General features: G+C 35.5%; 1 protein-coding gene and 1 pseudogene across 1 annotated transcript in view; one reads left to right on the forward strand and one right to left on the reverse strand.

The window, feature by feature from the left end:
• The window catches only part of FBXL17 (F-box and leucine rich repeat protein 17), a 496,926-nt gene that overhangs the window by 36,573 nt on the left and 439,935 nt on the right, over window positions 1-20,418 (forward strand). The window contains exon 4 of the mRNA XM_038532171.1: window positions 15,814-15,945. Coding sequence (XP_038388099.1) covers window positions 15,814-15,945 — 132 coding nt within the window. The remainder of the gene's footprint in view (window positions 1-15,813; window positions 15,946-20,418) is intronic.
• LOC100855556 lies at window positions 7,533-7,991 on the reverse strand (annotated as a pseudogene).

Consider the following 20,418-nt stretch of genomic DNA (forward strand, 5'->3'; position numbering starts at 1 on the left):
AGGAAATACCAGTCAAAACAGTGGCTGAACATAAGCCAGTTATATATAATTTCTTTGATAATTATAGAAAGAGAAGGGTGAGAATCTGATTTTTAAAGTTACCATGTTATAATATACCATAATACTTGAATGTCCGGGTTTCACCACCAACAAAAGCACAAGGTTATGCAAAAAAACAAAAAACAAAAAAAAAAAAACCAACCAACCAAACAAACAAAAAAACCAGGAAAGAATGGCTCACCCAGAGGAAAAAATAATTGATAGAAACCATTCTTTTTTTTTTTTAAGATTTTATTTTTATTTATTTATTCATGAGAGACACAGAGAGAGGCAGAAACACAGATAGAGGGATAAGCAGGCTCCATGCAGGGAACCTGATGTGAGACTTGATACTGGGACTCAAGGATCACATGCTGGGTGGAAGGGAGGCACTCAACCACTGAGCGACCCAGGCATCCCATATAGAAACCATTTTTGATAAATAAAAAAAAAAAAAGAAACCATTTTTGAGGAAGTCCAGACATTGAACTTTGTAGGAAGATATTTTAAATCAATTATTGTAAACATTGTACAAGAGTTAAAGGAAAGCATGGACAAACAACTAAAAGTTCTGGAAACTGAAAGAATTCTAGAGAAAATGATGTATGAAAAAATTGAGAATAATCAGTAAAGATCCTAGAAATAATACAGAGGAACTAAATAGTAATTCTGGAGTTGAGAATTATAAAGTTTGCTAGAGGAATGCAACGTCAAATGTGGGAAGGCAGAAGAAACAATCTGTGAACTTGGAGATAGGACAAAATGAATTATTGCAACTGAGAAGAGAAAGACAAAAGAATGAAGAAAAGTCAATAGAGCCTAAAGGACCTGTAAGATCCCATAAAGGAGAACATAATTTGCATTATTGTAGTCCCAGAAGGAGAAGGGAGAGAGAAAGAGGCAGGAAGAGTATTTGGAGAAATAATGACCAAAAGTATCAAATTTGATGAAAGACATGCATCTATATATCTAAGAAACTCAACTCCAAGCAGGTTAATTTCAAAGAGACCTACAATGCGACACATAAAAATTGTCAAAAGTCAAAGAGAAATAGAGAATCTTGAAAGCAGCAACAAGAGCAGTGACTCCTATAGTGTACAAGGGATCCTTAGTAAGATTAATAATTGATTTCTCATACGAAAAGATGGAAATCAGAAAGCAATGGACTCACATCTCTAATCTATCTATCATCTATCTATCATCTATCTATCTATCTATCTATCTAAAGATTTTATTTACTAGAGAGAAAGAGAGAGAGAGCTTGAGCAGGGGGAGGGGCAAAGGGAAAAAACAGACTCCCCACTGAGTGGGGAGCTCAATGTGGGGCTTGATCCTGGGATTCCAGGATCACAACCTGAACTGAAGGCATATGCTCAACTGAATGAGCCACCCAGGTGCCCCTGGACTGATGTATTTAAGTGCTAAGAGAAAAAATATCAACCAAGAATTCTATATCTGGCAAAACTGTTCTTCAAGAATGAAGACAACAATAAGATATTTCCAGATAAAAAATGAAGGAACTTAGCCTAGCTAGTTCAGTTGGTAGAACATATATGATTTTTAATCTTGGGGTTGTAGGTTTGGGTCCCACTGTGGGTATAGGGATTACTTAAAAAAATTAAAAAAAAATCTTAAAAAATACATTGAGGGAATTCACTGTTAGGAGACCTGTCCTACAAGAAATGCTAAAAAAGGAGTCCTTTAGGCTAAATAAAAAAGACACTAGCTAGTAACTGAAAGCTGAATGAATAAAAAAATAACATGATAACTGCATAGGTAAATATAAAAGATAGTTTTTCTTCACTTTTGGTTTGTGATTACTCATTTTTTCCTATGAAATTGAAAAAGAAGAACTATAGAGAAAATGGGTGAGACCAAAACTAGTTTCTCTGAAAATATTAATGACAAACCTTTCAGTAGTCTAAGGAAAAAAAAAAAGAGAAGCCTCAACTTACTAAATCAGAAATTTAAGTATGAACATTATCACCAACTTTATAAAAATAAAAAGGTTCTACAATAAAATGCTGAGCAGCTATACACCAGCAAACTGGTGTATATTCCTAGAAATACACAAATTACAAAAACCAACCCAAGAAGAAATAGAACATATGAATAGACCTACAAGTAAGGAAATTGAACCAGTAATAACAATCCTCCCAACAAAGAAAAGACAGAGACCAAATATTTGGCTTCCCTGGTGGATTTGCTCAAACATGTAAAGAATTAATATCACTCATCCTTAAACTCTTCGAGAATGTTTAAGAGGCAGCAGTACTTGCTAACTCCTATGAGGCCAGCATTACCCTGATTCTGAAGCCAGACAAGGACCAGAAAAGACAACTACAGAGCAATATCCTTAATGAGTATAAATGCAAAAATTCTCAACAAAATAGCAAACAGAAGCCAGCAGCATATTAGAAGTGATTTATCCCTTGATTGCAAGGGTGGGTTACCATATAAAAATCAATCTGATATACCACATTACTAGAATGGAGGAAGAAAAACTCAAAATCATTTTATTGGTATAGAAAATACATTTGGTGATTCCAGTACTTGTCCATAATAAAATCACTCAAAGTAGGAATAGAAGGATACTTTTTTTTTTCTTTTTAAAGATTTTATTTATTCATGAGAGACACAGAGGCAGAGACACAGACAGACGGAGAAGCAGGCTCCCTGCGAGGAACCCGATATGGGACTCAATCCCAGGACCCCGGGATCACGCCCTGAGCCAAAGGCAGACAGACAGACGCTCAACCACTGAGCCACCCAGGAGACCCTGATTTGATTTTCCACTGCATGTAAAAGTTACGCTTACACTTAATTGTAGTCTATTAAGTGTGCAGTAACATCATGTCTAAAACAATAATGTACATACCTTAATTATCAAAAGCTACTTTTTAAAAATTTTTTATTTATTTATGATAGTCACACACAGAGAGAGAGAGAGAGAGAGAGAGAGAGATAGGCAGAGACACAGGCAGAGGGAGAAGCAGGCTCCATGCACCGGGAGCCCGACGTGGGATTCGATCCCGGGTCTCTAGGATCGGGCCCTGGGCCAAAGGCAGGCACTAAACCGCTGCGCCACCCAGGGATCCTAAAAGCTACTTTTCTTGCTGAAAACTGCTAACCATCATCTGAGCTTTCAGGGAGTCATAATCTTTTTGCAGGTGGAAGGTCTTGCCTCGATGTTGTTGCACTGACTAGGGTGTTGGTTGCTTAAGGTTGGGGTGGCTGTAGTAGTTGCTTAAAATAAGACAGTAGTGAAGTTTGCTGAATCAGTTGTTTCTTACTTAATGAATGGTTTCTCTGTTGCATGCGAGACTGTTTGATAGCATTTTACCTACAGTAGAACTTCTTTTGAAACTGGATTCAGTCCTCTCAAACCCTGCTGCTACTTTATCAGCCAATTTTATGTAATAGTCTAAATCCTTTGCTAAATCATTTCAATAATCTTCACAACATTTTTAGCAGGAGTAGATTCCATCTTAAGAAACCACTTTCTTAGCTCATCCATAGGAAGCAACTCTTCATCTGTTAATGTTTTATCATGAGATTGAAGCAATTCAGTCACATCTTCAGGCTCCCCTTCTCATTCTGAAGAAAGTATAAATGTATATCTCTATGATCTTGTATTTGGTCCTGATTTTTTACATGTGACAACTGAAGGACAAGCAATGTGAAAAACATGAACTGGACTTGATTAAAATAAAAAATTTTGTGTTTCAATAGATACTCTCAAGAGAGTGAACAGGCTACCCATATAATGGAGAAAATATTTGCAAATCATATATTTGGAAAGAGTTTAATAATATCAGATCGACAAAACCCCTCCCCAAGAACTCAATTGAAAAATGAACAAAATACCTGAATAGACCTTTATCCAAGGAAGAGATACAAATGGCTCAACATCATTAGCCATTAGAGAATTGCAAATCAAAAGCAGGATGAGATACCACTTTACACCTACTCTGATGTAAATAAAGCCCAACATACCCAAAAAACAAATAACAAAGTGTTGCTTTGGATGTGGAGGAATTAGAACTTTGTACATTGCTGGTGGGAATGTAAAATGGTGCACCTGGTGTGGAATACATTTTGATGGTTCCTCAAAAGATTATACACAGAATTACCATATGACTCAGCAATTCCACCCTAAATATATACCCCCAAAATTGAAAACATTGACTGAAATAGCTACTTGTTTCTGTTAATTTTCATAGCAATGTTATTCATAAGAGTCAAGATGTGGAAACAACCCAGGTGTCCATTGAGAGATGAGTGAGTAAACAATAATATAATATATGTAATGGAATATTATCCAGCCATTTAATGGAATGAAATGCTGATGCAGGTTACCACATGAAGGAATCTTGAAAACATATGCATAGTTAGATAGGCAAGACACAAAGAACAAATGTAGTATGATTCTACTTATATAAAATACCTAAAATAGACAAATTCATAGAGATATAACATAGAGGTTTTCAAGGACTGGGGGAAGAAGGGAATGGGGAGTTGTTTAATGGGTAGAGAGTTTGGGGTGATGATAGTTTTAGAAATAGGTGGTGATGGTTGCCTAACACTGAATGTGATCAATGTCACTGAATTATATGCCTAAATATGACCAAAATGGCAATTTTTATGTTCTATATATTTTATCCCACTAAAGGAGAAGAGAAATACGTTTTTAGATTCTAGATTTATATAAGATAAAGGAAAATAGTCAATCTGTCCCTCTAATCTATCTTTATGTGTCCCAGTGATGTTCAGTCAGTTAGGGAATGAGCAGGTATGTATTGAGCATCTACCATGTATTAGGCATTATTTGTATATTCTAATTATATGTTCATATGTTTAATTTCTTTTTTGATTCACATCCACTCTATGAGTTAGGTGTTAATCCTTTTTTATAGATGAGGAAGCAGTTACAGAGAGATAATAAGTAATTTATATGAGGTGAAGTAGTTAAGTGGTAGGACTGACATTCGTATCCAAGGGTGTCTTGTGTTCATACTAAATTGATTTAGTTCTTTCCCTCCACTTTTTAGATGATATGGCACATGTTTTTATCCCTATAATAATAATTAATGTTCATAAAAGAAGACTGAAAAACTAGAGGTCGTTGAAAAGCCTTTTTTAAAAATCAAAACTGTTATGTTTAATTAAAGGATATTTTAAGTATTCTCTTTCTAAATTAGAATCACAATTGGCAAAAGGAAGTATATGTATATATACATGTTGGGTGTTTTTTGTATATGCTACATTGTTTAATCTTCACAACAGCACGGGGGTGATATTTCAAGATGAAAAATGGAATCTCTTGTAAGTTAAGTAAGTTGCCCAAGTTCACATAGCTGGGAAGATGTGGAGCCAGTATTCTCTTTAAAATCTGCATGAGTCATATCATGTGGTATCATGTCCAGGATTTTTAAAAAAAATATTTGAGAGAAAGAGCACAAATCAGGGTGGGGGGGGGGGCAGAGAGAGAGAGAGAGAAGCAGATTCTCCACTGAGCGGGGATCCTGACATGAGGCTGGATCTCAGATCATGATCTGAGCTGAAGCAGACAGACACTTAACTCACTGAGCCACACAGGTGCCCCATATCTAGGATTTTAAGCTGCGATATCCAGTTCTAGAGAGTCCAATGACTAGAGAGTATTTTTCATCTATAACTAGAAATGTAGAGTCTTTATATAATGCCAAGAGGCTTCTTTTTTTCCTAGAAATTCATCTTTATAGCATTTCTGAAAATTCCCTTTGCATAGATCCTAATGAATACCTTTCTAATAGCTTCCATCTTTACCTATTAAAAATGATTAATAATGATATATAAACATTTCTTAAGCCCTTTAAAGATATTTTATTTATTTATTTATTCATGGGAGACACAGAGAAAGGGAGAGAGAGGCAGAGACACAGGCAGAGGGAGAAGCAGGCTCCACGCCGGGAGCCCGACATGGGACTCGATCCTGGGACTCCAGGATCATGCCCTGGGTTGAAGGCAGGCGCTAAACCACTGAGCCACCCAGGGATCCCCAGTGGCTTTGTTTAGAACATGATTTTTCCAGTACAGATCTTCATCGGCTTACTGTGGGATTATATTTGATGAACTGTTTGTAAATTGAAAATCCCCTTGCTTAGAACCCTTATATTAGCTTACAGTCGGGCAAAATCATGTAACACAAAGTTTATTTTATAATAAAGTCTTGAATATCTCATATAATTTATTAAAGTGAAAAACGGAATGGCTGTCGGGGTACAGAATGATTGTAAGTGTACAGGTCGTGTACCATCATGATTGTGTGGCCACTGGGAATTGCAGTTCCTGCTGCTGCCCTGCGTCAGGAGAGTCTATGCATATGGCAGGGCTGGAAAAAGATCAAAGTTCAAAATTCAAAGTATGGTTTCTACTGAACTCGTATTGCTTTCACACCGTCTCAAAGTAATCTTAAGTCAAACCAGCCTAATTTAGGGACCATACTTTTGTCTTACCCAAAACTCGTTCAACAGCAGCTTTTTATGGCTTGCTTTCACTGAATGAAAAATTATTCAACCTAGTTTTTATAGCAACAGGTTTCTTTTTTCTTCTCATTTAAGCCAGTTTATTTATTTCTTTTCTTTTTTTTTTAATTTTTATTTATTTGTGATAGTCACAGAGAGAGAGAGAATGAGGCAGAGACACAGGCAGAGGGAGAAGCAGGCTCCATGCACTGGGAGCCCGACATGGGATTCGATCCCGGGTCTCCAGGATCGCGCCCTGGGCCAAAGGCAGGCGCCAAACCGCTGCGCCACCCAGGGATCCCCCAGTTTATTTATTTCTTAATGTAATTATGTTATAAAAATTAGTAAAAACCAGTATGGGAACAAATTTCCCTACTTCTTGGCAGTTTTTTTCTTACTTTTATTGGCACTTGCTATTTCAGGGTGTTGATTTTTTAATGTGGTAAAATGCACATAACATTTACCATTTTAACCATTTTTAAGCAAACAATTCAGTGGCATTATGTTTATTTACAGTGTTGTGTAACCATCACCAATATCTATTTCTAGAGCTTTTTCATCATTTCAAAGAGTAATTCTATACCAATTAAACAATTACTTTGTATTATCCCTGCCTTTCTTCCTCATCTCCCAGTAAGCTCTGCTTTGAGTTCTGTTTTTGTAAATTCTAGGTCTATTCTAGTTATCCTATAGAAATGGAATTATACAAGATTAATTATTACGTGTTTGGCTTATTTCACTTAGCATGTTTTCAAGGTTCATGTATGTTGTAGCATATAATAGTTTCATTTGTTTCCATGGCTGAATGATATGCCATTGTATGTATAAGCTACATTTTTTTTCTATTTGTTGATGGACACTTAATAGGTTCTGTGTTTTTAAAGTTAAGTTGGAAAATTTTTAATCACAATATTTCTTAGTTGAAACAGTGACAGAATTTTTGTGTATTGATGGTAAAATAGCATTTTTGTTGGTTTTTTTTCAAGGAAATGTAGAAATATTTTAATTTACATATCATATTACAATGAATCAATATGAAGTCAAAAGTCCAAAATTACATTCATAAAAATTCCATACATCATCCTCATTATAATCAGTTTCTATACAAAGATTTACAGATGTCCAATGTATGTAATTCTTCCTCAGTGTGCTATAGAGTTTAGAAGTTCTGCTCGAATATTCATTCCCCAAATCAAGCGCAGAATCTGTCTCTTTATCAATTTCTCCAATGACTGCAACATTGTCACCTCTTACGATGTATAACCCTAGCACCACTTGTTCTACTCCCTGTGAAGAGCTGAACACTCGTTCATGGCTTTCATCCAAAATCAAATTAATGGTCTGGTCAAACCCTTTCAGTGTTCCCACAATCATCCTTCCATCGGAAGTGATCACTGCGACGGTTCGGTTGATGTAGTTCTCCAGGGCGGACGTCATGATGCTCGGGCCGATGCGCTGCGCCGCACCTTTGTTGGTTTTCTAAAAAAAATCTTTTCAATGTGTAATAGATTAATCCAATGATCATTCTGTATATGTTAAAATATATTATTCCATATATGAATTTTCATTTACTCTGAGTTTTAATTATATACCATTGCAATACAATGAAAAGTAATTAGTATTGGTACATATTTTGGGAGTTTATGTGGCATATTTTCATTGTATTGATTGGAATGTTTTTTAAAAAAGGCAAAGTTGAATGATACAAGTGTAGGGAAAATATTCAAATTTACGTCCTTAAAGTGGGTCAGATGAGTGGCATTTTGAAAAATTTGCCTTGCTTTCTTCCATATCTCATTGTCTGTGCTACTGTACTACTAATGATGAAACTAATGAGTCAAATTATAAAATTGTCCTTATGATTTTAGAAATATGAACAGATTTTATAAATATGAACAGCATACTACTGGGTGAAGTTGTTAAAAGACATGGATTGAATTTTATTAACTGTTCTTATTTGCACGTGTATAATAATTATAGTAACAGATTGGGAATGGAAGGTAGAAGGAATAACTTTCCTTATCTAGTGAAGGCAGCATATTTTAAAAATCTTTTCTTTATATTGGTTTTGAGCAACTTTTTTGCCTTTTTTTTTTAAGATTTTATTTATTTATTCATGAGAGACACAGAGAGAGATAGAGAGAGAGAGAGAGGCAGAGATACAGGCAGAGGAAGAAGCAGGCTCCACGCAGGGAGCCTGATATGGGATTCGATCAAAGGACTCCAGGATCACACCCTGGGCTGAACACAGGCACTAAACCACTGAGCCACCCAGGGATCCCCTGGTGTCTGCTTCTAACCTAGTTCACCTCTCATAGGCCCAGGAGGGAATCCCTGGCTGGATCCAAGAGGTGATGGGCAAAGAGAAAGAAAAGGGGAGGCTGTAGGCAAGAGGAAGAAAAGCATGTGGCATTGGAAAACCTAATTTTGTTTTTATCCCATAACATTGTTGTGGTTTCAGGTGTCTAGATTCATTGTCCATTGAACTATGCTCTTCCTAAGGTGTTTGTTTTATTATAAAAATCACCTGGTGATAACAGATATTTTATTTTTTTTAATTTTTAATTTTTAAAATAAATTTCTTTTTTATTGGTATTCAATTTACCAACATACAGAATAACACCCAGTGCTCATCCTGTCAAGTGCCCCCCCCCCCCCCAGTGCCCGTCACCCATTCACCCCCACCCCCCGCCCTCCTCCCCTTCCACCATCCCTAGTTCATTTCCCAGAGTTAGGAGTCTTTATGTTCTGTCTCCCTTTCTGATATTTCCCACACATTTCTTCTCCCTTCCCTTATATTCCCTTTCACTATTATTTATATTCCCCAAATGAATGAGAACATAAAATGTTTGTCCTTCTCCGATTGACTTACTTCACTTCACTCAGCATAATACCCTCCGGGATAACAGATATTTTAAAAAATATTTATTATTTATTTTAGAGAGAATGTGAGCAGGTCAGGGAGGGGCAGATGGAGAAGGAGAGAGAATCTCAAGCAGACTCCCCACTTAGTGTGGAGCTCTATGTGGGGCTCAGTCGCACAACCCTGAGATCATGACCTGAACTGAAACCAAGAGTTAGCTGATTAACCGACTGAGCCACCGAGGTGCCCCACAGGTGGCTTTTTAAAATAGATTCTCTTTTATAAATTCTCAAGGGTGGTGTGCAATATTTTAATTAAAATTTGAGATGGTGGGAAAATCATCTCCCAACATTGTAGAAAAGTTTGAAAAATACCTTTGGATGTTTGTGAGCAAATTTGTGAATAATCTTGGATGATTATTATAAAGAAGAAGAGAATGAATGAAGAGTAATCCACTTTCTATTTATTTTCTTCAGTCTATTTGTAATTCTGATTGCTGTTACATGTGAAAATGAACTATGGCTTCATGGGTGGATGGAGTGGATTCTTTCAAGTGACAGAGTGATCACAGCACCCTTTTATTAAACACTTTCCTTCAGGATTGACTAGTGGATGCCTTTGACACATGATTATTATTCATGTTACAGAGGGTTTTCTATCACTATTCATCTGACTTTTACCTTTCATAGTTACCCAGATACTGAACTGATGTTGGTAAAAATTCAGAACCTCTTAAATGATACACTTGTGTTCTATGTCTTAGGTCCATAAGACCATTTACTTGGGTGAAGAGTGAGAGTTAGGATTCATACTTGGCATGAGTGCCAGATTGAGTAGCAATGAAGGGCAGGCTGAGTGAGAATGGAGAGATATGGTTGGAGCTAAAATTCCACAAAGTTGATAATCTCCATTACCCGGAAGGGCCCTCAGGCAGCAGTTTTCTGTATTCAACCAAGGTAAGTGGTGATATTCATCTAGTCAACATCAAGCAGATAGGTATTTTTATCTGATGATGAGTAGTTATCATTTCAGAGTGTTCTGTGGTAAGGTACAAGGTAATTATGGAGATAATTTTGAGGTGTTTGTAGATCCTTTAGGTACTGATTTTTGTTGGGATAAGAATTAATGGGGATAAACTATTTACTTGATACAGCAGGAGATGGATTATAATTTAGGGTTTCCTACCTTGGCACTGTTCCTGTGGAGGTTTCTTCCAATGGGTTTCTGCTCTGGCAGGTTATTTTTCTATGTCTACCCCTTTGCCTCTCCAATTTTGGGGACAGCAGTTTTCCTTGTAACCTCACTTCTCTAAGAAGAGTTGTTGATTTTTCAGTTCAACTTTTTACTTGTTGTTAGTATGGAGTAGTGACTTCTAAGTTCCTCACATGGTGGCCTGGAAGCTTCAGGTTGATTTTTATTTTTATTTTTAAAGGCATTACCATTACTGTATGATGATCTTGATCTTGTTTACACTCAGTTTTTCCTTTAATATGATATAGTTGTGGAAAGTCCAAGGTTTCTAACTTGAGTAATCTAGAATAGGCCTTATACTGGGGCTTGGTTCTTACTCCATAGTACCACCTTTTTGGTATCTTATTTGGTCACCAGGGCTCATCAGGTAGGGCCAGAGCTTCAGTGTCTCAAGCACTGTCTTTCTGAATAGAGAATTCCATATTTAAAAGAGTTATATACTGCTTCTGTGGTTTTTAGGTAGAGGACTAATTGAAATAAATTTAGGGCATGCTGACAGGGATATTCATGTAGGCTTTGGTTGATGTCTTCTGAATGTTTTCTGTGGACGATGGACAAGATAGTTGTAGCACTGAGAGATCTGAACAACATTAGCAAAACTGGGAAATATACCTGGTAAAATGATTGATTCTTCAATGACTGGATAGTCTGGAACCTTAGGATATTTATGGTTGGGGTAATGTAATTAGTTCAGATAGGCCTATTATGCTCAGTGATGATATCTAAAATAGACTATCAGTTTCTGCAGTGAGAATAAATGACAGTAATTATTCCCTGAGGCACGCTTTTCTGATAAGTTTCTGGGGCTCTCCTGCTGCTAATGTCTGTTGAAGCCATCCACATCATTCTTATTTGCGTGTGGCTATCCATGTAGCTCCTACTTATGTGGAAAGTCACTTGTTTGTATATAAATCCACCAGAGAGACTTGCTAAAGTCAAAATACCAGGTAATCAGCCTAGGTCTTTCTCAAAGGCTTCAGTGGTTGTGACTTACCTGTGTTAACCTGAGACTCTGACAACTTGTCTGCACAAACTAATGGCCTTAGACATTAAGCCCCCCCGCCCCCCCCCCCGATACTTCGTTCACTGCTCCTGTATAGATTCTGTTGTATTTTTCAGTGATCTGGTTGGTGTGCTAAGTGTTGAGGCCTCCTTACTTCTTAGGATCTGAACAAATTAACAAGAGAAGGGAATAGGGATGGAGTTGTCAAATCAACTTTATTACTCAGAAAGGCTAGATTGGAGAATATTGCTTAGAAATAGAGTTAAATGGGCTTGTTAACTCAACTCTGGAATTTGTCTGGCAGACTCACTCATCAGCTAAGCCAGACCAGCAGAGTGGCCTGCAAATGTAGAAGGGATGCTTGTTTGGGGCAGTTTGTTTCCAGGAGGAAAAAGGATAATTATTAAACACAAACTAATCCGTGTAGAGACAAGGAATTAGACTAATTGAACTTTCTTCAGAAGAAGGAAGCATTTACCTTCCAAGCCCATCTATATTTTCTTGATTTATCCATTTTAGACGACCTAGGCTGATTCCTTACTATGGAAGATGAGAATTTAGCTTAGTTATCCTTCCCTGTCTCCTATTCTCTCATCCTCCCAACATAATTCTTTAATAATTTTGATTAAGTATTTGGTATTTACATTTTACAATTTTGTACCTACTTTTTTCTCTATAAAATTTTGTTATTGAAATTAATAGATGTCTTTTCATCTCCTTTAGTTTACTTATTTTTAATGGTCTCCACACAAATGGAACTAAAAGCTTTTCCACAATTGCATTAATATATCAAGATATGTAGATACTTAAATATATCTTCTTAGAGCAGCTTTTCCCAGGATAGTCTGAAGGCTCCATTTTGGACTTTTTGTATACCCAGTGTTCTTGCATTAATGGTCATCTGAGTATCTTAACCATTATCATTATCCTTAAGGTTTTCCTGATCATGTAGCTGTATTAGATATCCTATTACCTAGATGTCAAATCTTTTTCTTGGTATATTCTTGTCTTGTAGAGCACAGATTCTGATAAAGAATGTATGGGAGGTAAATCTTTTGAGAACTTGCATGTCTGAAAACATCTCTCTTCTATCCTTACACTTAATTCATAGGTGAATCCTGACTATAGGATTCTAGGTTTGAAGTACTTTTCCTTCAGAATTTGATGGCATTGCTTTGTTGCTTTCTTTCAGTGTTATCATTAAGAAGTTTGATGGCTTTTTAATCCTAATCCTTTGTACGAAATGTTTGTGTCTTGAAGTCTGTAGAATCTTTTTTTAAATACTCTTTAATTCTGACATTTTATGTTGATTTGCCTTGCCATGGGTCTGTTTTTGTCCTTTGTGCTGGATATGTGAGTGAGCCCTTTCAGTTCATACCCTTTCATCCTGAAACATTTTATAGATTTATTTATTTGAATTTTTTCATTTTCACCTTATAAACTTTCACATCATCCCCGTATTTTTAGCAGTATGCTCTTGCTGTCAGCTATGCATGGTGTAGCCTAGTCCAGAAACTCTGTGTTTTACTCATCCCAGTGAACTCCAGTCTTTTGCTCTTGTGGAGAATGGGCTTTGCAGTGATGGGGAGGTGATCTGAGTGGTTAACTACTTCTTAAATAGACTATAAAGAACCTTGGTGTTTTTAATACTAACCTCACCCTCAATGCCCAACCTGTGTGAGCCTATGAGGAGTTTTGTAATTATTATCAAGTTGTTTTTCTACTTTCCCCACTATTGGTTTTGAAGTCAGCATTTTTAGGTCTATGTAACATGCTGTTGTATATTTGTTCTAGAAATATATGTGCCTCTTTTATGCATTATAAGATCTGGTAGTGGATCTAATGAATATAATGAATACTGATGAACAAAAATGGTATTTCATGATGTCTGCAACAGCAGTAATATAAAATTATCTTTGATATCTTGTTCAAAGTCACATGTACTGTTAAACTATTGTGATTTTTTTTCTTACGTTAATTAGTGAAGCAATTAATATGAAAATAAAAATGTACTCCCTTTTTCTTATCTGCTTTTGTGGCATCCCTGCAGTCTAACTGTGGACCTAATTCAGAATTCCTGAATTAACTGGAACATGGTGATGTGAGACCATAATCATGATTTCCTGTATTTTGTTCATTTTTCAAAGAGGCTTCTTTACATCATGTAACTAAGATCAGCCATTTTTTTCCCTCACACTTATTTAAATTTATTTTTTATTGGTGTTCAATTTGCCAACATATAGAATAACACCCAGTGCTCATCCCATCAAGTGCCCCCCTCAGTGCCTGTCACCCAGTCACCCCCACCGCCCCACCCACCTCTCTTTCTACCACCCCTAGTTTGTTTCCAGAGTTAGGAGTCTCTCATGTTCTAAGATCAGTCTTCATTCAACAAATATTTCCTGAGTATCAGCTAAGTTAAGCATAAGACACTGAGCTCCAGGGGTAGTTATTAGGCAAACTTCTTTCTTCATAGAGTTTACATCTCTAGTGGAATATATAATTGGTTATAGTGTGGCTGAGATGAAAATAACATAGTATAACTGTATCAGCACTCCTGGAAAAATAACTGAATTCACATATCATTACTTTACTTGAAAGAGAGCTTGAAAATTTTAATTACTAAAGTAACATTTATTTTTAAAAAGATCTGAGAAGATTGGTAGAAAAAAAAAAACATGCTACACTAATCACAAAGCACCGTTAACACTATGATGTAATTTCAGTCTCTTTTGTATACACACATGCACATATATATATATTTAAATATGTATAATTTGCTTACAAAAATTGGTTTATATTATAAAAACTTGTATAAAATTTTCATTTTTGTCAAGTGTTTACTTCAGTTTTAATGGCTGTATTATATTCAATTTTCTGAAAACACTGCAAGTTGTATCTTTAGGTTTTCTATATTTTAATATTAAAAAATCCCTTTTGCTAATTTCTTATAGCTTATAGACTTTCATTTATTTCCAACAGTTTATTATGAAAACATTTATGGAAAAATTGAATGAATTCTACAGTGAACACCTATATACCCACTACCTAGATTATATAACTAACATCTTTATTTCTTTTTAAATTTTAATTGCAATCACTTAACATACAGGATTATATTAGTTTCAGGTGTACAATATAATAAGTCAACAGTTCCATACATTACCCTGTCCTTATCATAACAAGTGCACTCCTTAAACTCTCTCCCATCCCTCCACCCTATAATTAACATTTTATTTTATTTTATTTTATTTTATTTTTTTATAATTAACATTTTAATATGTTTACTTTATCACGTAATCTATCCAATTATCTATCCCTCTGTAGTTAATTTTTTGGTAAAGCTGAGTCATATTTTTTCATTTATGCTCGGTAGACCTCCAGGAAGATTTTTAGTACTAATTTACACACTTACCAGTGGTATATTTTTAGGACACATTGAATCCTTTCTGACACTGAGTCTTATTTAATGTAATTCTTAAAATAATTTTGGTATACAGGTTTTGATATACAGGTTTCTACTAAATAAGTTTTATATTTTATCTCTAAAGTGATCCTATTCATATGTAATACTTATGAAATAGCATTCATTTGTAATTTGCTTTGACCGTCTAATCTCCACTGTAGTTTTTGAAAAGAAATGTATGTAATTTGTTCTTTGTGATACTTAGTGGTTTTAATGGGAACATTGTACCTGTTCAGTTACTATTTAAGGTACAGTTGGGATTTCATTAATCAGAAGTGGAAGTAGAATCTAATCATGAAATATTTTTTCACTCCTTAGACCTTTGCCTCACTTCTTGGACCTTTGTTTTATTCCTTGGAACTGAGCCCCACCAGTGTAACAATATAACTGATTCAAGAGAAATAAAAATGTGAATTTAAGGCAAACGTTAAAGAATCTAGGCACTTTGGGTAGGCATATAGTATGAGATAGTTGGAGCAAGGAAGTAATTCGAAGATGATACAGCTTACACAATTTCATTTTAAGTTATAGATTGCCTCCATTCTGTTTTGTTTTGTTTTAAAAGTAGTTCATAAGCAATTATATAACTTTGGCATGGCTATTTAAAAATATTTATGAAAATCCCACTAGAAATATGTTATTTTTGTTATTTTTCTGAGCATTCAGCCAATCTCTTTGTTTACAGCTGGGATCAAAGTGCAGAGAACTCAAAGATATTCATTTCGGCCAGTGTTACAAGATCTCAGATGAAGGCATGATCGTCATAGCTAAGGGCTGTCTGAAATTACAAAGAATATACATGCAGGAAAACAAATTAGTAAGTACATTTTGTTTCTAACTTTTGATTTCCTTATAACTTAGCTTATAAATTTTTATCTGGTTATTTTGGCGTTTTAGAGGCAAATACTACTTAAATCAAGAATCCCCTCAAAGCAGTGATTTTTAAATTGATCCTGTAACTCTCTATGTGCTTTCATGTGGTACTTGCATGTTAAAAATTCCTCATTAGGATGTGTTAACATGTTTTTGTCTAAGTTCTGACAGTGAACTAACTCAGGTAAATTGGAAAAAAATTATATTTAGTTGCTAGACATAGGTATGTGGTGGTGGTTCTCTCTGATTCCCTAGGGACCGTAATACTTCTAGGTAGTTAGAACTTTTTACTCTTCAGGAAGATGTACACATGTGAAATACAGTCTTTTACTTGGTAGGGTGAAAAATGGGATTTAGTAAACTGAGGCAGATAATTCTGGTAGTTATATAGATTTTATACTTTAAGAACATACATATATAAGTCGTTCACATTTGATGTATCATTTATATTTAAAACCATTTAATTTTCTTTTATTCACATGCCATAAGATACACGGTTTTAAAGGGTTTTAAAGTGGTTTTTATATAGTCACAAAGTTGTGCAATCATCATCACTAATTCTAGAGCAAGTTCCTTACCCCCGAAGGAACTCTGTGCTCATTCATTGTTGCTCTGCACCCCACTTCTTCCAGCTCCTGGAACCTGATAATCTGCTTTCTGTCTCTGTGGATTTGCCTGTTTGAGGCATTTCCTACCAACAGCATCACATAGTATGTGGTATTTTGTGTCTGGCTTCTTTCACTTAGCATAATGTTCAAGATTCATTCATGTAGTAGCATGTATCAGAGCTTCAATCTTTTAAATGGTTAAGTAATACTCCAGATCTTTTAAATTTTGATGATAGGTGCATAGTACAAGTTAACAGAAAAAGTTGTCATTTGGGAGGTACTAGTAGATTTCTCAATGTTCAAAAGTAGTGTACTTTAAAATGTAGACAAGATGGTGCTGAATATGTTGCATATTTACAAAAGAGACCTGCTATTTAATTGTATTCCCTAAATAAAGAGGTCTTTTTGTTGTCCCTTGGAATTAGTTTACAAAATTTGATAAGTATATCTCATAAATTAACGAGTTTTAAAAAGTCTCTAGAAGTGTCAACACTTCAAATGAGATAGTGGTATTTATTTATTTAAAAGCAACAGAGTGAGAGAGAGCAAAGGTGAGAAAGGGAAAGAATTTTTTTTTAAAGATTTTCTTTATTTATTCATGAGAGACTCAGAGAGAGAGAGAGAGAGAGAGAGGGAGAGAGAGAGGGAAGCAGAGACACAGGCAGAGGGAGAAGCAGGCTCCATACAGGGAGCCCGATGTGGGACTCGATCCTGGGTCTTTAGGATCAGGCTCTGGGCTGAAGGCACTAAACCACTGAGCCACCCGGGTTGCGGGAGAGAATATTAAGCAGAGCTTGATCTCTTAACCCTGAGATCATGATCTGAGCCAGAACCAAGGGTCTGACGCTTAGCTGACTGAACCATCCAGGCACACTGAGATAATGCCATTTCAAAAGAAGATTCCAGTTAGAAAAAGCAAAACACTATGAATTAAAAGTAAATGCTTTTATTACTATATTGAATTCTATTTGCCTCCAGTAAATTCGGTTTTCTTCTGAAATTATATAGTAAAAATCCTTCACATTTCTCTTTAATACAAATTTAATAATTTCTCTTAAAACAGTATGATCTTGTAAAATGAATAAGATCTGGGTCAGAGGGAATGAGTTTTTATTTTATTATTTTATTTTTATTTTTTAAATATTTTATTTATTTATTCATGAGAGACAGAGAGAGAGCAAGAGGCAGAGACACAGGCAGAGACACAGGCTGAGGGAGAAGCAGGCTCCATGCAGGGAGCCCGATGCGGGACTCGATCCTGGGACTCCAGGGTCAGGCCCTGGGCCAAAGGCAGGTGCTAAACCACTGAGCCACCCAGGGATCCCCGGAATGAGTTTTTTTTTTTTATTTTTTTTTTTAGATTCTTTTTTTTTTTATTTTTTTTTAATTTTTTTATTTATTTATGATAGTCACAGAGAGAGAGAGAGAGGCAGAGACATAGGCAGAGGGAGAAGCAGGCTCCATGCACCGGGAGCCTGATGTGGGATTCGATCCTGGGTCTCCAGGATCGCGCCCTGGGCCAAAGGCAGGCGCCAAACCGCTGCGCCACCCAGGGATCCCCCGGAATGAGTTTTTAAAACCTGGTTATTCACTCAGTTGTATTGTGATTCTTTTTTTTTTTTTTTTTTTTTTTTTATTTATGATAGTCACAGAGAGAGAAAGAGAGAGAGGCAGAGACATAGGCAGAGGGAGAAGCAGGCTCCATGCACCGGAAGCCCGATGTGGGATTCGATCCCGGGTCTCCAGGATCGCGCCCTGGGCCAAAGGCAGGCGCCAAACCGCTGCGCCACCCAGGGATCCCTGTATTGTGATTCTGGGGGAAGTTACTTATTAAGCTCTCTGAACTTTCTCTACAGACAAGGTTATACTTGCTTTTTTTGCAGGATGTAGATCTGAGGATTAAATAATGTAATGTCCTTAAATTGTGTAATACAAACTCTAATCTATTGTAGGCACTAAAAAACTAGTAATTTTTATGAAATTCTGTCTGTATTTGTTGTCTTTTAGTTTCCTTTTTATACTCAAGATAAATTGAAGGATGGTAAACCCAACTTAAAATTTTTATATTCTTCACATAATAGGAATAATTGTTGAGTGGTTTTATTTGTTTTCTTGTTGAGTAAACATGGAGAAGCATTTTCTTGACACATTAAAATTTTTAGTAGTTTCTCAAAAGGATTAACTGTATGTTTTGAAGATTATAATTATGTTCGTATTTGTTTTTATCTAGTGTTGTGGTCCATTAAAAAGATGTTATATACTTAAATGCTAAAGGAATCAGTTTTGTATGTAGTATTACTCAGTAAACATGTGATTTCATTGGAAAATTGAAGTAGTTTTGCTAAATCTTAAAGTTCTTTCCATTCAATACAGTTCCTTCCATTTAAGGTCCTAGAAAGGGAAACTTAGAATCATTTGAGCTCATTGCACTGGGCAATATTGATAACTGTCCTCCCATTGGAGCTTTGCTTTGTAGTTTTAGAATTTATGAAATGAGAAATAATTGAATTCTTTAAGTAGTTTAGATATTTTCACTCTGAGGACTGTTTTTATTGGTCCTTTAACAACAAATATTTTATATGGGATGAGTAGAAATAATAGCAGTCTGGTTAAAGGCAAGTAGTATTTTATATTTATACAGAATGTATTTAGAATATTATACTGCACATGTAATTATAGACAGGAAATATCACTAAATATTAATAAATATGACAGTTTTTTTTAAGTTAACTAATAGAGATATTTAGGAAAATGCTGTGTGTGAGAGGATGGCAACAGAATTTGGTTTGTGCAGATATCAGTCACTATTGAATCTTCTCAAGAGTTTTAGAGCTTTGTTGTGTAGTCTAAAAATAATCATAGTGTTTCTTTAAAAGTGTAAACTTTGCTGACTTAAAATATCAAATTATTTTTATGTATAAGCAGAAATAGAGTATACATATTTTTCATATTCTGTCTTGGCCTTTAGATGGCAGCATTGTCTTTGTATATTTTGGTGACAGCTTTTGTGTCCTTGATTTAACTAGAAAGATATAATGCTTGTACGTAATTTCTGTAGGTATTAGGGTTTATCTTAAATTTTTGTCCTTTAGGTGGTTTTAGTGGGAAAATTTCTTAAAACAATTTGAAATATTAGTTGCATCTGGAATGTTATAAACTTGCTATTTTATACAAAGTAGAAAGATACTTGAATATTCTTTTTTGCAACACTGATTTACACTAAGATAAACTTTAAGGGAAGGATTCCTGTGTTTGTCAGAGGGGGAAGTTTTATTCAGCTGGAAAGTGAGAACAATGAGTTTACATTTTAAGACTCAGTGAGTTGTGGTGAAGTAAAGAATTGAGAGCTTACATGTAGAATCTTCCTCGACAGAGAATGGATTTCTGTTTTAGTCATTTTTGAGTGAGACAAGTGCCATGCTCCTATATGATGTATTTTGTATTTGCTGAAAAACTGTTGTATAGATTTTAGAAATAGATTTGAAGAATGCAACTATGGTGAGCTTCCAACATATTGTATACAGCTAGCTATGTTTCTAATTCTGATAGCTTTTTTTTTTTTTTTTTTTTTTTTTTTTTTTTTGGTGATAGCTTTTATATCACTTCTGTGCAGTACTGGCTACAAAGTTTTTTTGTTTTGCTTTTTTAAAAGATTTTATTTATTTACTAATGACAGACACAGAGAGAGAGGCAGAGACACAGGCAGAGGGAGAAGCAGGCTCCCTGCGGGGAGCCCGATAGGGGACTTGATCCACCGACTCTGGGATCATGACCTGAACCAAAGGCAGATGCTCCAACACTGAGCCACC

This window comes from Canis lupus, chromosome 3 (assembly GCF_011100685.1).
Source record: "Canis lupus familiaris isolate Mischka breed German Shepherd chromosome 3, alternate assembly UU_Cfam_GSD_1.0, whole genome shotgun sequence".
NCBI classification, from domain to species: Eukaryota; Metazoa; Chordata; class Mammalia; order Carnivora; family Canidae; genus Canis; species Canis lupus.